The sequence below is a fragment of the Dipodomys spectabilis genome, unplaced genomic scaffold, assembly GCF_019054845.1.
Source record: "Dipodomys spectabilis isolate Male_0828 unplaced genomic scaffold, ASM1905484v1 ptg000297l, whole genome shotgun sequence".
Taxonomy (NCBI): Eukaryota; Metazoa; Chordata; class Mammalia; order Rodentia; family Heteromyidae; genus Dipodomys; species Dipodomys spectabilis.
This window is the reverse complement of record NW_024870974.1, coordinates 22,107,711-22,128,570: the sequence shown is the minus strand read 5'-3', so window position 1 is coordinate 22,128,570 and position 20,860 is coordinate 22,107,711. Positions and strand designations below refer to the sequence as shown.

The following is a 20,860-nucleotide window of genomic DNA, read 5'->3' as shown; positions in this document are numbered from 1 at the left end:
TGTGCAGCCCCAGAAAATACAGCGGCTGTTTGGAGGCCCCGCTGCAATGGGGGTGGTGTGGGGCACACACCAGGGTGCACGCACTGGGAGGAGGGGTCTCTGCGCCCGCCCAGGGCTGAAGCGTGCAGGCTGGGGCTGTGAGGATGGACAGAGAGAACTGCACACCTCTCCTTGGAGGTCCACTTGGAGGCGGGGGCAGGGGGGGTGGGGGAAGGACTTGGTAGGTGGTGATGTGGATCCTGGGTGCTGGGTTTGAGTCTAGCGTACTAGTGTGGAATGGGCAGAACCATGGCCGGGCACCAGTGGCTCACGCCTGTAATCCCAGCTACTCAGGAGGCTGAGATCTGAGGATCATGGTTCAAGGCCAATCCGGGCAGGAAAGTCCATGAGACTCATCTTCAATTAATCACCAGAAAACTGGAAGTGGTACTGTGGCTCAAGTGGTAGAATGCTCGCCTTGAGCTGAAGAGCTGAGGGACAGTGCCCAGGCTCAGAGTTCAAGTCCCACAACTGACAAAATAGAACCAACAACCCAACAACCAACAACAACAACAACAAAAACTAGGCAGAACCAATAATGGAGCACGCAGGAAGCACTACTGGCCTGAACGTCTTCAATCTGCCTTCTTACTGAACTTTAGCCTTCACTGCATCAAGAACAGGAAAGACAGAACCAGGAGGGGCCCGGGCGACGGAGGCGCTCCGGCTCCCAGCACCTTGTGCTCCAGTTCCCCATGGACCCAGTGCGATCTCCCGTTTCCATGTCGAGACTTTGCTCTCTGCCTGAGGGGATGAGCAGGGGCATCTGGGAAATAAATGGGCTTCAATGAGGTTATGAGGCTGGGGTCCCCAAGATGGGACCAGGGACCCCACGAGGACCAGACAGGGAGAGAGGCCTTCTCCCGGCGGCCGCCTGGCCAGCCCGGTCACTTGGATCCTCCCAGCCCGAACCACAAGGCCTGTCTGAGGCTTCTGTCCTGACCCCAGTGTCTTTGGGCTTTGTTTTTTGTTTTGGTCGGTTGTGGGTCTGAACTCTGGGCCTGGGCGCTGTCCCTCAGCTCTTCAGCTCGAGGCTAGCCCTCTACCACTGAGCACCTTCCCAGCCCCGCAGTGTTTTTGTTACAGTGGTTCTAGCTGTTGCAGGCACGCCCTCACGTGGAGCTGGGGGTAAGGTAGTCCCCCACCCCAGCGCTGTGGGTTGACGAGCTGCGTCTTGTGAGCGATGGATGGGCTCTGTGGAGCGGGCCGCGCCTTGTGCGTGGGGGGGGGTGGGTTCTGCTGCCACGTGTGCAGTGTTTTCTCACACCAGCCAGGCCTGGCCCTGTGTGTGGCTGTGTGGCTATGGGCGCTGGGCTTCCTGCTTCAAGCATTGCCCTCCTCAGATCGTGTGCTCCTAGATGATGATGATGATGATGATGATGATGATGTATTTCTTTTTGCTGGTCCTGGAGCTTGAACTCAGGGGCTGGGCACTTGAGCTTCTTTTTGCTCAAGGCTAGCACTCTACCACTTGAGCCACAGCACCACTTCTGGCTTTTTCTGTGTATGTGGTACTGAGGAATTGAACCCAGGGTTTCATGCAGGCTAGGCAAGCACTCTACCCCCTAAGCCACCTTCCCAGCCCCCTCGTTTATTTTTTCAAACAAATGCCTGCTCACAATCTCAGGGGAAGAGTTGAGATGAGGCGATGTGGTACAACCAGGGGGCACACAAAGTCTGCCAGGCCTGAGTTCAAATCCTGTCTCTGCCACACACAGAGTGAATGAAGTCAGAACAGGCTCAAATGAGCACAGATGAATCTCAGTGACTTCAAGACAGCTCCCTTCCCACAGGAGCTGGGTGTGGAAGGTGACACAGCAGGGAGATCCATGGGTGTGGCAGTCAGACGGTGAGATAACCCAGGTGCCACACAGGATCGCTGCTTTCCTGCTCTCTGTCCAGGGCAAAGGTTCCTTAGCGCTCCAGGCCGCCCCCTTCCCCCAGCTTTATAAGGAAGTTCAGCTTTGCCAGGGCCAAGGCACCTCTGATCCGCTTCTGATCTACCTCTGGCTTCGTGCACACAGTTCCAGAGCCAGACTCCCGGGATGGCAGAAAGTACAGTTCTGCTGGCTGCTGTGTCCTTCCTCTCTGCCTGTCAGCAAAGTAAGAGCCATGGGCTGTGTGTGTGTGTGTGTGTGTGTGTGTGTGTGTGACAGAGGAGGGACGGAGGGAGAAGGGGAGGGGGAGCGATGGAGAGAGGGAGGGGGGGGGAGATGGGTCCAGTGTTCATTTCTCACTCTTGCCCTTGGCTCTAGATGCCAGGCCCGCGCTGTGCCCCCGTCTCAGGTTGCTTAGGACCACCTGCTGGCCTCTGTCCCTCGGACCAGAGGAAGCCATGAACATTCCAGATCCTACAGGGATAGTGGGCACCCTCAGCAGCAGGTACCGCACGGTCTGTGGTCACGGCTCATGTGGCCGTGGGAAGCGCGCCTGCCCAGGGGTCACCAAGGTTCCGGGGTCAGTGTGTTCCTGCTTCCACACCCAGTGCAGACCTCTTAGTACCAGATCTTATAATTCATGTATGCTTTAAAAAGAATGAATCACCTGTGACAGGTACGGTGATAAAGTGAAGTCTCTCTCGGGACATAAGCCTCAGATGAACAACTCCTAAAAATGGCGAGCACCTTCCCCGTGGGCCGCTGGGTAGGGGAGGTGCCAGGCGTGTCCTGTGTCTGCGAGGAAGGGGGTCGGGGAGCCCTGGTGAACCCACAACCCACTTCTCACCAAGAGCCAGGACCAAGGTGCGCATGCACCGGGAAGCCAGGCACCACTGGGGACAAAGCCTTCCTCTCCACGTGGCCAGCCGATGCCGTGACAGTGACAACTCTGCCAAACTTCAGGACACAGTTTGTGGTTTGCTTCCTGTGGTCCTGGGGGAGGAGAGACAGCAGGTGTTTAATACCAACCTATGATGTAGCCTGGGTCCAGAGCAATCGGACCAGGTGTTTAATACCAACCTATGATGTAGCCTGGGTCCAGAGCAATCGGACCTGTCCTGCGGGCGCCGTGTGCCCGCCCCGCCCATGCACCCGCCCCGCCCGTGCGCCCGCCCCACCCGCCCCGCCCGTGCGCCTGCCCCACTGCGCCCCCGCCCCGCCCCTGCCCCCCCCCGTCCGCGCCCCCCGCCCCCCCCCGTGCCCCCCCCCCCGCCCCGTCCACGCCCCCCGCCCCGCCCGTGCCCGCCCCACCCGTGCGCCCGCCCCACCCGTGCGCCCGCCCCACTGCGCCCCCGCCCCGCCCGCGCGCCCGCCCCACTGCGCCCCCGCCCCGCCCGCGCGCCCGCCCCGCCCGCGCGCCCGCCCCACTGCGCCCCCGCCCCGCCCCTGCCCCCCCCCCGTCCGCGCCCCCTGCCCCACCCGTGCCCCCCCGCCCCGTCCGCGCCCCCCGCCCCGCCCGTGCCCGCCCCACCCGTGCGCCCGCCCCACCCGTGCGCCCGCCCCACTGCGCCCCCGCCCCACCCGTGCCCCCCTCCCGCCCCGTCCGCGCCCCCGCCCCGCCCGTGCCCGCCCCACCCGTGCGCCCGCCCCACCCGTGCGCCCGCCCCACTGCGCCCCCGCCCCGCCCGCGCCCCCCCCCCCCGCCCCGTCCGCGCCCCCCCGCCCCGCCCGCGCGCCCGCCACTCAGAACTAGAATCTGCCTCTTTTGTGACAGTGCGGTGTTGCTGGAGCGGGGATGCTCTGTACCCTGTGAGAACCAGCTCGGGGGAAGACAGAGGACAGACAGGGGTCTCTGCTGTGTGTGTGCTGCTGGCTGGGGTACAATTATCCTTCCACGTTCCCGTGGAGAAGGATGAACAGGGTCCTGAGTGGGAAGTGCCCCCCCCCGCCCCCCACATTTGCGGGGTGCGCTGCCACCCACCCAGGCGGCAGGGGGCGCAGTTAACTGCCTGGAGGCAGATGGTGACTGTTCCGTCCAGGGATACCCTGAAGCCCTTGGCTCTGGCTCCATGGCTAATGGCTCCGTCAGGAAGGAGCGCACGTCTTCTGTGCTGCTTTTTGTCCTGTAGCGCGGACTAGAAGGTGGTCACACGCTCTCCCAAGGTTTAAAGCAAGTTGGGAACAATGTGGCGCAGCGCCCAGCGTGACTGCTCTGAGCCCCAGTCCTTAGCCTGCAGACTGCCGCTGTCCCAGTGTGGAGATGTGGACGCGGCTCGGGGCTGGGAACGAACAGAGCCCACTCTGGGACTTCCCTCCATGTTTTCCAGTTTGAAAGAGAAGTACTCCAATCCCCAGTGCTCATACACGTTCAGTGGTCAGCTTCGGCATTGACACCCTGCAGGACAGCTGATTTGTAGCAGAAAGGGACCAGGGGTCCGGGGACAGCCTCCCTCGAGAACCTTACCCAACCTCATGAGGTCGGAGGCTTGTGGGAGGGCGGGTAGTGCCTTGCTTCGGACGGGATCACATCATCCCCCACGCCCAACGGAAGGCTGGGCTAAGCTGAGGATTTAGCGTGGAATTTCAAAGCCTTGTTGTCGCTCTGCTTCCTGGCTACCATGCGGTGAGCAACCTCTACCACACGCTTCTGATGTTGTCCTGTCTGCCCAGATCAGCCTCAGAGCAATGGATCCAGACAACTCTGTCTGAAACTCTGAAACAGTGAATGAAAACCAGTCTTTCCTCCTTGCAAAGTTAGTTATCCCATGCATTTGTCCCAGCAATGAAAAGCTAACATATAATTTTTCTTGGGTAAATACCTATGAGTGTAAGGTTTGGTCATTTGGTTGATATACAACTCACTAAAATATACCTTCCAGATTGTTTGTTTTCTTTCTTTCCTTCCTTCCTTCCTTCCTTCCTTCCTTCCTTCCTTCCTTCCTTCCTTCCTTCCTTCCTTCCTTCCTTCCTTCCTTCCTCCCTTCCTCCCTTCTTCCCTCCCTCCCTCCCTCCCTTCCTTCTTTTAGTGACTTTGGTGGTACTGAGGTTTGTACTCAGGTATTTGTACTTGAGATACCCTAATTTTTGTTTTACTTATTTTTTTGGATTGGACCTTGCATTTCTTCCCAAGACCAGCTTTAAACCACCATCTTCTTACTGTGTATCCTACTTATAGCTGGAACTCCAAGTACAGACCCCCACGCCTGGCTTATTGGTTGAAATAGGGTCTCATGGACTCTGCCCCAGGACTGCCATCCTCCCTCCTGACCTTTGCCTCCTGTGTGACTTAGATTATAGGCATATGGCACCACTCCTGGCCAGGTTGTTTTGCAGTGTTAGTACCACTTTGCATTTCCACTAGCAGTATTTGAGGGCTCCAGAGGCTCAAGTATCTCCACCTGTCTTTTTTTGATCGATATGACCTGCGTTTCTAACTTGAGACAGTCCAGTGGGTACAAAGAAGAATTTCATGATGGTTTAACATTACAGTTCATTGGCAGCCAATGGTTTTAACACAGCCCCTTTTCCTGCAGGCTATTTTGCATTGCAGGTTGGGAAGACGAGGCTGAAATGTAAGATCGCACCCCCAGCAGTCACTGGCTCACTGGAGTTCGAGAGAATATTTCGTGCCCAGTAAGTAACGTCTCTTATAGGTGCCTGTCACAGCCAGATATGTTCAGATTGGGGGCAGAGTGATGGAGAAGGCCTGCAGTTCATTCACAGAAACCAGTCACAAGGAAGTATACTGTTCAGCCAAGCCTATCTCACCACCAAGGAAGGCTGAAGGGTCCTGTGTGTGAATCTACCCATAATGGCACTCAACATGGCAGCTCAGCAAAACACTCAACATGGTGGCCTGATCAAAGCCTCTTGTAGGCCCAAGAGAGTGCAGGATACTTTAAGTCACATGAACTGGTCTACCATTTTGACCTTTCTTTCTCTCTCTTTCCTTCAAAACAAGGACGATTCTGTATACCCTCTGCCCATTTCTCCAGTGATCATTTCCTAATGTCAGAAGTGTCCTGGTGTAGAAACCAGAAAGTCTGGCGGGTTATGTGGATGTGCTGTGTTCTTATTCTGTGTTCTTGCACCTCTTGCTTCTGTCAGAACATTCCACCACAGACTCCAGGAATTCCCCTGCCGGAAGAAGCGAGGGCTCCTTCCCTACTCATTTCCTGACATACAAAAAACAAAACAAAGCAGCCCAAAGCTACACATGTCACCATGTGTGCACTATGCGTGTTTTGTTGACGTTTTTTATTTCCCTTTTATGTCCGTGAGTTCAGCTCATGCTTTCCCTTTCTGTGGGCCTCATTTTTTATATCAAAAATTTGTTAATTTCAAATGAGTGGGAGGACGCCTCCTGCTCTATTTTTTCAGATACTTTTAATTAGGTGAAAGGAGAGTGTTCTTCCAAATTAGTATAAAACTTGGCTTGAAACTGTTGGGCTTGGTTGGTTTTCTTGGGGGGAAAAAAATCCCAGCTCTGACATTTGCTTTCTTTGATGGTGATTGGACCATGGGGGCATTTTGCAGCATTGAACTCAGCTCGGGTAAGTCACAACCCACGAGTTGGTCATAGTAGCCTCTTGCTCATTCACTTGCTTCCAGGAGGGTTTCTCAACCTCTTCCTTATGTGTGGCAGGGTAAAGTGAATAGCACTAGACCACAAGAAAATTTAAGGGGAGTCCACACCCGGTTTTACATGATATTGAATCAGAGGATGATTGGCATTCCTACTTCAGTCGTTTTTGAGTCCTTACGATTTTTCCAAGTTCTTTCTTTAGCCTTTTCTTTCATTTTAAAAGGTCCATTAAATAAGCATTTCTATATCCGATTGCTTGTCCTGTCTCAGTGAAGACATCAGATATAAGACCCTCTTGGAGCTAACCTCATAGCTGAGGAAGACAGAAAGGAAACACTAAGCAGACAAAACTATATCAGAAGGAGATGCATGCTATGAAAAGAGACAGGAGAATATCATGAGAGGGCTGACGCGGGCTGCTGGGACAGGAGCCGAAGGGTGTGGACTGGGCCCCAAGGGCCGAGACGGGCCCTGCTGAGGACGAGAGCACAGGAGGAGAGCACTGGGGGAAAGTATGGGATCTGACCCTCTGACCCCGGGGTAGAGGAAAGGTCAGAGCACAGCATGGTGAGTGGGAATCCACCTGGTGGGTCAGCAGGAAGCTAGGTGACTGGGGACCAGGGAGCCCCGGGAGGCCGGAGTGCCAGCTCCAGTCAGAGAGCTAAGTGAATGGCTGGATCACTGGTCAGCAAGCTCCAGGAATGGCTGGATCGCTGGTCAGCAAGCTCCAGGAATGGCTGGATCACTAGGGCCATGCTATGAGCAGAACTTTTCATCACACCATGCCTGTGGAATTACTTGGTATGTGATACAGCACACAGAGTTGTCTTCTTGAATTGACAATGAGGTTTTTGCCTAAGCCCGTCTGGACCCCAGTCCTCCAGTCTCTTCTTCCTGCGGAGCTGGGATGACAGGAGTGTACCACCACACCCAGTGTTATTGCCTTGGGTGGCTTGGAACCAAGACCCTCCCACTATCTGCCCCTGCAGCAGCTGGATGCTCGGTGTACGCCATGGTGCCTGGCAAGAAAACTGTCTGTACCTTCTTCTGGAAGGAGCTGTGGGGGTGAGGTGTTCTCATAGCATGGATTTATACTTATCCATTGTTTGGGAAATGATTTTCATTTGTGGTGGTGATACTTATCTATCTGTCTGTCTATCATCTATCTATCTGTCTGTCTGTCTGTCTATCTATTTATCTTTTTCTGAATTTGAGTTAAAAGCTAATTGATTTAGAGAGTAGTGAGGAGAATGCGGAGAGGCTAAGATTTCGACAGCGATAGGTTAATGCCTGACGCTGGGAGACACTGAACTATTTATAAAAATCACTGCAGGAGGAGATTTCAGATCTCCCTGCTTTGACTTTCATGATCTGAGGGCCTGGCTTGGGAGTGCTCGGCTTCCCGCAGGCAAAACCCCTGGGTTATTTCTTGGTGCTATTTTCGTTCTCAGTGTGCACAAATTTGATTTTCTCTCCAGCGACTGCTTTCTCCCCTCTCTTCTATATCTGGACTCCTCTTGTCCTAGAAATAAAGCTGGACACTAGTCCCAAATATTTCTCTTAGGTTGCTATTTATAAAGTAAATATACAAGCCCAATTCCCTTATTAGAAGTGTTTTGGTTGATTAATCACAGTGGAGCTGACAATGGCTAAAAAATAATGTTCTCAGCCCCGTATTGCAGGTTTGGGGCTGTCACGTGTCCCGCTGGGCACAGCAGTCCTAGCCCTGGTTTCTCTGTGGAGATTGAGTGGAGATTCTCCCTTCCCTACACTTCTTGGATATTTTATGACACTGGCCTAATTTTTGCTTTCAGCTCCAAGGTTTAGTCCAAATCTGGACAAAAAAACAAGTATTCTCACTGCTAGTGAGGCTACGTAGACTTTTATGTTGGGGCAGAACTCCTGAAATAACTTAGTCTTTCTAAGAAGCCTGTTGGGAAATTCATTTGTTTTTTCATAGCTAGTGCCCTTGAACTCTCCCTACCCCTGGAGAACCAATGCAGTTCCCTTCTGGATCTCTGGGAGCAATGTACTGAGTCCCTTCGGGCTGTCCTGAGGTCTACCGATCTTAATTTCCACAGAGATGAGAGCTGCCTTCCTCCATGCTCTTCTCCGGCAGCTTTTGACCTCAACATAGCTTCAAAGCCTAAGTGATGAGTTCTTCTGCCCCCCCCCCCCCCCCTGCAGAACTTACAACTCCCAGCAGTCGCCAGGAGATGCCCTGGGCCAGAGGGCGGGGTGTGCTTTGTGTTCACGGGTTCTCTTCTGCTCAGCACAGATGGCTACTACGACTCCAGGCCTCCTTCTCTGTTTCCTCCTCCCTCCTGTGGGGAGGGAGAGGCTAAGAGATCACTTCCGAATCCCTGGGCCAGAACCTTTTTTTTTTCCTCTCACAATTTTGAGAATAAAATCTATAATTTACCAGGGACCATTGCTGTAGATGATTGCTAAACTTAGAATATTCTATCCTGGGGGCTGGGAAGGTGGCTCAGTGGTAGAGCGCTTGCCTTGCATGCCAGAGGCCCTGGGTTCGATTCCTCAGCACCACATAAGCAAAAAGAAAAAAGTCGGAAGTGGCGCTGTGGCTCAAGTGGTAGAGCGCTAGCCTTGAGCTGAAGAGCTGAGGGACAGCGCCCAGGCCCAGAGTTCAGGCCCCACAACCGGACCCCCCCCCCAAAAAAAAAGAAGAATATTCTATCCCGTATACTCAATCATCTTGATTCTCTTAGATTAAAGGCTTTTTATAAAATCTCAGAAGGAGGTCCAAGTAATTTAAATACTTTACTTCTGATTTCACCTTCACTCAACAAGAAGATTAGCTACTGAGCCATCTTTGTCATACATCTGGGCCACGCTGAAGAGCTTTCACTGTCTCCGTTTTGAGGCTTGGTAGCACTAATTCTCCAGCTTTCGTTCCTCAGCCAATTTTAGATGTTTTGGCTGTGCCCCTTCAGGGCTGCGGGTGTAGCCCGAGGGCCGCAGAAGGCCCTCAGAATCTTTGGTCTTGTCACCAGGGCAACCACAGGTGAGACTGGAAATTCAGTAAACCCAGGAGTGACATAAACATCACATACCAAATGGCTCCTGTCAGAAGAAAAGATTTCCCACGCCTATTAGGCTAAAAGAAATGCATACTGTTTATAAACACGGAGCCCAGACGTGAACATGAAGTGCCCTGCCCGGCAAGGCACAAACACGCCTGTCACATAGTTCTGATTCCCCCCCGCCCCCCCAACTGCTCAGTATGAATGTTCCATTCCTGTCCCAAACCAGCCTTCAGGCACAACTAAAGCCTCCACCAGGAGTGCAGGTCCTCCGGGAATCCTGGCCGCATCTTCCTGTACAGCAATTCGTCTCTTTTTCCATTTCATTAGGGCAGGGCCTCGTGCTTGCTGGGCAAGCGCGCTACCATTTCTGCCTCACAGACGAAGTCTCCTGCGTTTCCCCTGCTGGCCGTGGACTGGGCCCCCTGGCGCCTCTTCTTCTTGGCTAGCTGAGACCTCAGGCTTACGTCACCACGCAGGTCCTCTGCTTCGTTCACTTCTCATATTCGTCTCACATCTGAATCCTGAACGTTTAGAAATTAAAACCAGTGGCTTTCCCACACATCTGAAGACTACAGAGAAAAGGGAAATCCAGAAAGAGAATGATTTTTTAAATGTTCTGAAATTTTGGGTACATAGGAGTTGTGGCCTATTAGAGAAGAATGAGAGAGAGAGAGAGAGAGAGAGGGGAGAAACATCTATGTATCTGTCTGTCTGTCTTGGCCATCCACTGCAAAATCCAAGTCTTCTTTTCCATGGCACTGCGTACAGGGATTCCCAAGATGGCGGAATGAGTTCAGCGTCTTTCATAAACACCCAGTGGCATCTGTCACCCAGCTGGGTGCTCCTCCAATCCTCAGGGGATGAGAGGTGGCTGGATTTGGAGGGACCCCACGCTGGAGCCCCTCTAGCCGCAGCACGATTCCAGGGTGCAGGTCAGAGCCAGGCTCCCCCGGGGCCAGCAGCAACCGTGCTCCTGTGACCCACACACTATGCATTTTATCTCTAGAGGCGGGGCTCTCGCTGAGTACCTTAGCATGGCTTTGAACGCTCAGTTTTCCTCCGGCTTCAGCTTCCCAAGTGCGGGGGTTGAAGGCCATTCGCTGGGCTGGGTTCTGGAGGAGCAATTTAGATAGCCCATCATTTATAAAAAGCTTAACTCCCATAACCCCTGACTCTTCCGCAGTCATTTCTTTTTTTTTTTTTTGGGGGGGGGTCTGGTCATGGGACCTGAACTCTCGGCCTGGGCGCTGTCCCTCAGCTCTTCAGCTTAAGGCTAGCGCTCTACCACTTGAGCCACAGCACCACTCCCAGCTGTTTTCTTTTTTGCTTATGTGGTGCTGAGGAATCGAACCCATGGCTTCATGCATGCAAGGCAAGCACTTTACCACTGAGCCACCTTCGCAGCCCTTTCTACAGTCATTTCTGAGTGCATGAACCGACCTGTTGTTCTGATCTTCAGGGTGTCAGGACCTGAGACTTCCCAGGGTCCACAGTCCACAGAGTCCCTGGCTCATCTGTGGATAGCACGCCTGTAGAGCTGCGTCGGAATAAAGTCAGCAAGACAAGAGAGAAAAAGGGAGAGGACGAAAGCTGAGAGGAACTTACTTAGAAAACCTAGAAATCACCTAGAAAACCCTGTCATTATTTTGAAAGATAGCAATGAACATGGCATTAGGAATGTTCTAGAGTCAGTCAGCATTTCCCTGTGGAGAATGTTCGTTCAGATTTTCTGGATGAGGTTGTTGCAAGCAAGGTTGCATGGTTGTGTGGAATCTCAGAAATGGTGACTGCAGAACGTGTCCCTCACACCAGACGGAAGCCCAGGTAGCACACTAGGGAGTGAGGAAATGCTGTTCCTCTCCTCTCCTCTCCTCTCCTCCCTTCTCTTCTCCTCTCTCCCCACCTCCCTCCCTCCCTCCCTCCCTCCCTCTCTCCCTCCTTCCCTCCCTCCCTCCCTTCCTTCCTTTTCTTTCAACTGGAGTTTCTATTTCTTTTTGGTGTTGGTCCAGTGGCTTGAACTCAGGGCCTGTGTACAGTTCCCGAGCTCTTGCGCTCCAGGCTGGCGCTCTACCACTTGAGCCACAGTGCCACTCCTGGCTTTTTGGTAGTTAATTGAAGATGAGAGTCTTATGGAGTTTCTTGCCCAGGCTGGTTTTGAACCACGATCCTCAGCTCTCAGACTCCTGAGTAGTTAGACTTACAGGCCTGAGCCACCAACACCTCGCTTCTATTTCATTTTTGTTTTGTGTGTTCTATATGTGTGATATTCTTCTCCAAGGGAAGGTCTCAGGTTCTCACAGGATCAACACATGTCTGCTCATGTCTGCTGTCTGTCTGTGGGTGTCCACAGACGTGGAGGCCCAGTTTCCTCCATCTTCTGGTTCTGTTTCCTCAGAGTCTTCAGTCTCAGTTGTGAAAGAGGAAGCTGGCATAGCAGCGACTGAACCCTTTGGCCTAGAAGACTTGTTTGCCTTCCCTGCTTTCTAGTAGCCGGAAGGAGCTTTACCCACATCCAGGAGGCAGGGAGCAGGGCAGAGGCCCGGGCCAAGCTGAGCCCATACAATCTACCCATCATTTTGTCAGAATGAAGTACTCAGAAAAATTTCAGGTTTAGAAACTGCCTGGCCACTACTTGATTCTTCTTTCCCCTCCCTAAATGATAGGACTTGGTAGGCTGAGTTAAGGTCCTGGAGGTACTTACTGAGGTACAGGCTTGGTGCTCCCAGCCCTGGGGCCCCTCATGGGAATCTTCAAGGGCCGTATTTCTTGGCCCCCAGAACCTAGGCTCCGCCTACGATGGACAATCGGGGGTCTCAGTGTCTTTAACCCCTCAGCCTCGTGATCCTTACCTGTCTGACCCTTACGGTGACTCATTCATTTTCCCCAGGCTCCTCTGTTTGTAGCATCAAAGCTCTCCACCTAAAGTCCAGAAAAGAGAAATCCTTAGTCCCAGACAAACCGGAACCACTGACCTGAAAGTCCCACATTCTAGAATCTTCCACCATCCAGGCCAGATCTGGACAGTTGCTCCCCCTGCTTGTCCTTCTAACAGAGGTCTTTTTTATGACGTGGCTCTCGGTAGAAATGGTGGCCAAGGTGGCAACGTGTGGCTAAAGAAGCAGCAGCTCTATGCCATTCTCCAGGGCTCGTCCATGTCAAAAGAGTTCAGGAGTGCTGAGGAAGGAGTGCGAGGCTGCGGCCAGGGAGCCATTAGACACAGACACGTCCCCTCTGCGTGGACGGACAGGGCTGGATGGCTCCCATCCCTCCCGGGGGCTGCGTGGAGCTGGGAACCCCTGGAACCCCTGGTGCCCAGGTGAAGAAGGGTGTTCCTCATCCACGTTACCTGTTAGGGTTTCCAGGATCTTATACGGTCATGAATGGCATTGTGTTTGTTGGTGATGTGAAAGCTGCACTGTGCGTGAGAACTCTGCACCAGCCACTGCAGCCCGCGAGCCCTGGGTCTGGTTAATGAAGGCTTTTCTAACGCAGTGTTAGGAGATGGTGGAAGGACTATGGGGGCTGTTAGTCCCATGTAGTTGAGACATCGGCCAATAAAATTGAGATGACCCAGCCACAATTTCCTGCCAAATTATGGAGGAGGGAAGAATTATGCTTTCTACTTCTGCTTTCTTTTTCCCATGGGTGGGGCGGGGGGGGGGGACTAAAAACCCCACGCATGGCGACCCAGATCAAAAGTCCCTGGTCTTCATCAATTGGGATGGAATATTTCTGAGCCAATGCTTTATTACACAGTGACCTTGGGCTGACCTTCACCCAGCTTGTTCAAGGCAAGATGTAAGATCTATAATCCTTAGACTTGACTCATCCACTAGCTTCTGCACAGGCCCTCATTACTTATTACATTGTTAAAGATCTTTCCGGTTATAACATTGTCAGCAAAGAGCTCCACCAGCTTAAGCAAGATCACTTGGGGACATAGCTCAGGAAGGAAGATGAATACAATTCATCTTTTATTTTTCTCCCTTGTTACTTGGTGCAGATGAATGAATTATAGTTTCCAGAGAGCCTTTCCCTTTTGCTTAAAATAGTATCAAGTTTTCCCCTCAAGTTCTCTATGGATAGAGGCGGCCTGGCAGATGGGCACCGTCTTCTTCGGCTCTCTGTAGCACCAGGCAGCGTGGAGACTCAGGGTTTTTTTCTCTATCAAATGGGAATTAAATGTCTTCCTGGGTGTGACGGAATGTTTGAGAAGAAATTTGTCTAATTTGGGTTGAGTAATCTTTTGATAAGATACAGAATGATTTTTAGGTTCAGGCCACCTGTCTTTTAGGAAAGAATTGTAGTGGTAACTGAGATGAAGGTGAATGATTTGTGCTCCTTCTCTGAGACTTAAGCCACATTTGAGATCTACCTTTCAAGTTAGGATCCTTTCTTTTCTTCTTCTTTCCTTCTTTCCCTCTTTCCCTCCTCCCTCCCTCCTTTTATCTCCCCTTTCTCTCCCCCTCTCCCCATTTTGCTGGTACTAGGGCTTGAACTTTGAGCTTCTACCTCTTGCTTATAGCTAACATTCTACCACTTGAGCTACATCTCCATTTTTGTTTTTTTACTGGTTAATTGGACATAGAATCTTGTGTATTTGTCTGCCTGGGCTGGTTTTAAACCTAGATCCTCAGATCTCAGCCTCCTGAGTAGCTAGGGTTACAGGTGCAAGCCATTACTCCTGGTGAAAGACTCAAGGATTGTTTACATCCTTGTATAACTTGTTGGGAAGGACTGATGAAAAATCAGTGTAGCAGGGCAGTTTCTCCTATGTTTACCTGTGTCTTAATTTTCTTCTTCAGACAGAACTGTGGGGAGCTTTATCCTGCATTCATCATAACACTGTGGGTGGCTGGATGGTATTTCAACCAAGGTAAGCATGACCTGCCAGTCAGGCAGCCACTTAACAAAGCCAGTGAGGACAGAGAGGCCGCTGCACGGCTACTGTTCCAGGAAATTGCAATGCATTGTACGTCTGTGTTGAGACACACTAATTCCAGCTTCATTAGATTTAATTTGATGATGACAAAACAAAAACTTCAAGTCAGGGAGTGTGGTACCCATCTGCGGACACAGCATTCAGAAAGCCAAGGTGGATGGCCACGCGTTTGAGGCCAGCTGGGGCTAGATAAAGAGCCAGTGCTGCTTAGCTCTGTAGTAAGACCCTGTCTCAGACACAGACAACAAAGGCCGCGTGTGCATGGGCACATGTTTTGCACGTGGAAAGCTCTGGGTTTGAGCCACAAAAACAAAGCACTTGGAGCAGTTTATATGCCAGATGCCCAAGGATGAAAAAGAGGAGAGTTTTGTTTTTCACTTCAAATAATCTAACTGGAGGAACAGAACGTGCCTTCGTAGGTTTAGCTTATGTTCACTGAGCACTTCTGATGTGTGTCCAGGATTGCTTTTAAGGGTTTTTTGAGGTGGGGGCCTTGGGTGGGGGTGTTTATGTACAGGTCCTGAGGCTTGACTCAGGGTCTGGGTGCTGACCTAAGCTTTTCTGCTCAAGGCTAGCAATCTACCACTTGAGCCATAGCTCCCCTCTGGATTGTTTTTGGGTGCTTAACTGAAGATGAGTCTCATAGACTTTCCTGCCCAGGCTAGCTTCAAACCATGATCCTCAGGTCTCAGCCTCCTGAATAGCTAGGATTACAGGTGTGAGCCACCGGTACCCGGCTTATTTTTAAGTTTGAAGCCTTATATGTAAGATGCATATAATATTTAAAGCCTTCACAATATGAAGTAGAATGAATAGTATTTTTCTATTGTACAGAAGAGGAAACTGAGGCTTAGGGAGGGAAAGTAGTTTGCCCGACTTGACATTTACCAACGTAGGAAAAAGTTTCCTTTCAGGCTCAGCTCAGGATCTGCAGCTTGGGGTCCCCTGGCCTATGAGTGCTGTTTAGTGTGCAGCCATCCTGGAGACAGCCCTTGGCTTTTGGCCTAGTCTGACTGAACTATAAGTCTCATTCAGACTCTGCCCAGCCATCCAACAGAGTCCGGCCTACATGGCTTTCCCTCGCTGGAGAAATAGAATCTCTTTTCGGTGTCTAGTAGTTTCATAACCACATTTTATGACCTCACGCAATTTAGTCTTAAGATTTAAACAATCCCAAATCTGGCTGCTTTGAAGGCAAATCCCATCAATTTCTTATAATTTTTTACTGTCAACCAAGGAATTTCAGATGAAATGACCTTTAGAGAAAGACGTTTAAACTTTCTCCAACTCATACTTTTGTCCCTTAATAGCACAAATGAAAGGGGCTGTTTCTTTTCATATGAAACCATATTAAAACTAATAAGCCGAGTGCCTTTTGATAATGGGATTCCATTTGACCCTTGGATTTCACCGGAATGGTGGCCGCGGCCGCCCGCCTGGCAGGAAAGGAGCTCTTGTGGTAATTTCTCATTCTTTCTCTTCCAAAGTCGGCTGCTGGCTAGTCTCCCCTGGTCCCCTGGCTGTCCACATTGGCAGCACAGGAGCATTCCGGTGGAGAGGCAGAGTCACTCAAAACTCCCCGGGCCTGGGCCCTTCCACTCCCTCAGACACGGGCAGCTCTCCTTGGCCGGGTCCTCTTGTTCTCATTCATCTGCCCCCTGTCCTAGGCAAACACTGTGACCTGAGGGGCCCTGGGCCTTTCTGGAGGTGACCTTGTCCAGTGCCCCCTCCCCCGCATCTTTCCCAATTCAGTTCCTTCTTGTGATTCTGGAACATTATTCTCATTTTAAAAAGTTTTGTTGTCTGCCTTTGCTCATAGAGAACTCTAAAGGCTGGGGGCTGATAGCCCAATTTCCTTAGAACGACAGGATAGAAAGTGGACTTAAAAAGAATCATGGTGACCAGGCAATGGAACGAACTTTTAATTTTATTGTGAATATCTCAGCCGCCCAGGTAAGACTCGAGATGGTCACAAGAGGGCTCCAGTGGTTTGTATCTGTAAGGTGTTGAGAGAAAGAGGAGCATTTACAGAGGGAAGACTAGCTATTTTCCTTGGTCAGGATGCCAGAACATTCTATTGTTGTGTACATTCCCTCCTTATCAGATAAAACCTGCACATAGTAAAATGCACAGATATGAAATGTTCAGTTTTGACAAATATGGACGCTCGTGTGACTCAAAATTCTTTTCAACATACAGCGTGTAGCTACTTCTTAGGAAGTGTCTACCTGCCCTCTCTCTCGTCCCTGCTTTGAGTTTTTCTGCATTTGGATTTATTCATGGGACTTGTGTGCACATGGTCTGCGTCCGCGCCTGCCCTCAGCAGTGTGGTCCTGAGGTCTGCCACGCTCTGCGAATACATTTCTTCTTATTGCGGCATAGTGTTCCAAAGAAGGACACTACCAAAGCATCGCTCACCAATTCCCTTCTTGACCAATTTCTTGGCTGTTGCCAATTTTTGGTTATGATGTGTAAATAATTCTGAGCAGTTCTGAAAAAAAGTTTATCCAATTCAGGACCAGGTCTTTTTTTTTTTTTCATGGGCATATGCTTGCATTTCCCTTGGATAAATGCCGGGTCAAATGATATATTTACTTTTATAAGAAACCATTAGAACTTTTCTTGAGGTGTTGTGCTATTTGTGCATTCCTATCTGTGCACTGGAGTTTTCCAGCGGCCCCCTACCTCGCTGTTTTCTTTTTTTGGTCTGGTCGTGGGGCCTGAACTCTGGGCCTGGGCGCTGTCCCTCAGCTCTTCAGCTCAAGGCTAGCGCTCTACCACTTGAGTCACAGTGCCACTTCTGGCTTTTTTCTTTTTGCTTATGTGGTGCTGAGGAATCGAACCCAGGGCCTTATGCATGCAAGGCAAGTGCTCTACCACTGAGCCACCTTCCCAGGCCCTACCTCGCTGTTTTGTATTGTTGGGCTTTAAAATTTTTAGCTGCTCTGCTGGGGCCTCGAGGTGCTGTTTCCCTGCAGTTCCACGTGATGCTTGGCTGATACTGAATCATGTTGGAATAGGTTTTTTTTCACATGATGATTGAGCCCATTTGTTGATCTGCCCTTGGGAATTGTCTACTCAAGTGTCTTACAATTTAATTTGATGCTCCCCCCTGTTATTTTACTGTAAAAGTTCTCTAGATACTTTGGAATCAAGCATTTTGTCAGATATAGATTTCACAAGTGCGTTCTCAGTCTCTGTGCCTTGGACCGCTATGATATCCTGTGCCATTCTTTCCTTTTATCCTTCCACAGTTTATGCGGCCTGTCTGGGTCTCGCCTACATTTATGCTCGTCACAAGTACTTCTGGGGCTACGCAGCCGCTGCTGAGAAAAGGTAAGAAGGGCTCATTAAAGGTGGGCATTTGCAAGATGTAACAGAGTGGAGTTAGGATTAGTTTCCTGTTCCCAGCAGGTGTTAGGAGCACAGAGGCATAGTAGCAAAACTGATGAATTCTACCTGAGGCCCAGTCCTGACGGGCCACACAGCTGGGCACGGGAAGGAGGCAGGTTCACAACCCCGCGATGCGGGTGTACTCTTCCATCTTTCCAAACGATAATTTTCTCAGGAAAATAATTCTACCTAGCCTTGAAATCTTGAGTGCTTAGAGATACCCTTGACCCCCAGGGCTTGGCATCGCTTTTATTTATATGATAAGCCAAAAACGTTAAAGGACAAAAGCATGGAAGTTCTGAGCATCTGAGTGCACTGGGACATGACAGAGTACTAGATACTCTCGTGCAGTGAGACCGGAGGAGGATACTCTCAGGAGAGAATCACAAAGGGGCAATGCCTAAGTGCCATTTCATATTTATATAAAATAATACACATACCGAAATGAACTCCTCAGCTATGGAAATAAAAGACGCTTGTTTCTTGGTTAGTTTTTAGATTTTGATGATTCTGTCTTCTTTACCGTATACGTGGTGTAGTCGTGTGTATATCTTTGGGAGAGTGGAGGGCACAGAACTCGAAGGAAAAGGGTGAAAAAGTATAGCAGTGCAGCTCCCTGGACACTGATGATCGGGAACTAGACAACTCTCGGGGGTGGAGACGGGAGGAGGGACTGGCAGAGGGAGGGAACAGAAGACGCTGTGCAAAGGAAATGGACTCGTTGCCTGGCTCATGTAAATGTGACCCCTTTACACATCACCTCTATAATAACAAGGAAGTAAATAAACAAGACCAAAAGCATTGGGCCTCCTGGGCCAGGGTGCAGCCTCCTCCTCCCGGTCCAGCCAGTGACGGCTCTCCTTTGTGTCCACCCTGCAGGGTCACTGGGTTCCAGCTGAGCATGGGGAGTTTGGCCTTGCTCTCGGTCCTGGGCGCCCTGGGAATCGCCAGGAACTTTCTGGGTTAGTACCCAGCCTCCGAAACAGAGCTGGCACTTCCGGCTCCTCCTTCTAGTCATGCCTCCCTTCTGCAGGTAACATGCTGCCGTTTGTTAAATAAATGTTAAGAAAAAAAATGCCTTCCTGTCGTTTTTCCTTGGTATTACTCTCTGCAGACACTTTGAGAACACACTTCCAGCTGAGAAACTGAGCTTCCCTGTGTGGGTCATCCCGGCCACCAGGGGACGTGGTTTTAGATGTGCACATCAAGGTTTTGGCTCATGTTTGTGGGGACAAGCAGCCTGGCCCAGGCACTGGGCTTTCTGGGCATCACTGACATAGCCCTCCTACCTCTGAGTCAGTTTCTCTCCTGGTGGAAAGTTCCAGATGGATGCTGCTAAGGCAGCCAGGCCTCATGGTTTCAGGGAAACAACAGACCACCACGCGGTGGGCAGCCAGTGAGAGCAGCCGAAGAAGAGACTCATCAGCTAGAAGCACAAATCAAAGATGGCCGTGAAAGTGGGTTTCTTCTTTCTTTTTTGACATGACTGGAATTGAACGCAGGGGCTCACACTCACTCCCTAGGTAGGTGTTCTAGGACTTCATCCACGCCACCAGGTCTTTTGGCTGCTGTTGTTTGAATAGGGTCTCACCTTTCGCTCAGGCCCGCTTGGACGAGACCCCCTGTTGATGTCTCGCGCGTGGCTGGGGTGACCGACACGTGCCACCATGCCTCACTTTCTATGGGCTGAGATGGAGTCCTGGGAACTTTTTGCCAGGGCTGGCCTGGAGCTGTGATTCTTCTCCTCTTAGCCTCCCAAGTAGCTAGTATTACAGGCGTGAACCACCACACCTGGCTTGAAAGTCTATTTTATGATGAATATAGGAAAAGGGAAAAAATACGTTAGTTTAAGGAACCAACCTGGGGCTAGTGCTAAGCGAATGTTTGTGCACCGGGGCAGAGGAAGCAAGGTCCTGCTGACAGGTCTCGACTGTGGGCTGGGCTCCTTTCCCGTGCATGTCCCTGTGGGGTCGGGGAGAGAGCCGGGCTCACCGTCTGACATAATGCATTGGACGTGCCTTTACTCTCCATCTGTGAAATGGGAACAATCCTGTCTCCTCTGAATGTGATATGGGCATTTTCCAGAAGCGGTTTAATAGACAAAAGGCAGTTACAAAGGCTGTAAGTAATGGAAAGAGCAAGACCAGCCCCTGATTCTAGTGATTCTGGAGTACTGAGAGAAGATCTCACTGCCTCCTCACCCCAAACCTGGTCTGTCGAGAGAACGTATGGGCACGGACAGCCGCGAGGAGGGAGCTGCACGGATGGGCGTGGACACAGCTTTCTCTACTCATTGCTGGTTTGCCTTCGGACAAGGCACCTCAAAGTGAAGTTGAGCGCTCAGATCACCTTCTCCTGTCCTGTCCCTGCTAGCCGGGCCACTCCAGCAATCTGTAGCTCTCTGCCTTGCTTTTTTCTGAGGCAAAATAGGGTTAACACTCTAAAATGCGACGATTCTGCAGTCTTTCCACTTAGTATTCTTACCCATTGTGATGGGGGCTGGAATCGTGACATTTTGTTTTAAGCACGGGAGACAATGAAGCAAGGAGAGCGTGCACATTTCGGTCCCGTGGCGTAATTACTGCATAATCGTGTCATTTGGAAGCAGGAGCAGAGCCCTTTCCAAATCTCGTACTTTAGGACTTTTCAAGAATTTCTGTTCTGCTCTTTAAATCAATCCCGGGCTATGTAATCCATATCTGTGTAAATGCACCCAGGTGCATACACTGTTGCGTTAATAATGTGTGGAGATGGGCGATGGGAATGCCAGCCTATCAAACCTTGAGCATCTCTGAGTACTGTCACAGAGTCTGTTCCTTTGTTTTAAGGTGCTGTTGGTACCAGGCAACTTTTTGATATCGTTGTACTTATTAAAGTTAGCTATCGGGTCCTGAGGACGGCTAGCCTCTTCTGCAGTCAGATTTTATTTTTTTCTGGCCAAAAAGATGAATTTTGTTGTTGTTGAGACAGGGTTTCA

The 20,860-nt window shown here is 50.9% G+C and overlaps 1 protein-coding gene across 1 annotated transcript; it reads left to right on the top strand.

Moving 5' to 3' along the window:
* Positions 1–2,070: 2,070 nt before the first annotated feature.
* Mgst2 (microsomal glutathione S-transferase 2) lies at positions 2,071–18,924 on the top strand. Its single transcript, XM_042701816.1, has 5 exons — positions 2,071–2,142; positions 5,450–5,549; positions 14,354–14,424; positions 17,745–17,826; positions 18,763–18,924. Exons 1-5 carry the CDS (start codon positions 2,085–2,087, stop codon positions 18,848–18,850), a joined length of 399 nt encoding a protein of 132 aa, XP_042557750.1. The 5' UTR covers positions 2,071–2,084; the 3' UTR covers positions 18,851–18,924.
* Positions 18,925–20,860: the final 1,936 nt, after the last annotated feature.

What these genes read in the sequence shown, in the direction of transcription:
- Mgst2 (XM_042701816.1), top strand. Translation starts at nt 2,085, where the DNA reads ATGGCAGAAAGTACAGTTCTGCTGGCTGCTGTGTCCTTCCTCTCTGCC. An exon ending in CCTCTCTGCCTGTCAGCAAA is followed by an intron (nt 2,143 to 5,449) that starts GTAAGAGCCATG and finishes CTTTTCCTGCAG; the next exon opens with GCTATTTTGCATTGCAGGTT. An exon ending in GAGAGAATATTTCGTGCCCA is followed by an intron (nt 5,550 to 14,353) that starts GTAAGTAACGTC and finishes TTTCTTCTTCAG; the next exon opens with ACAGAACTGTGGGGAGCTTT.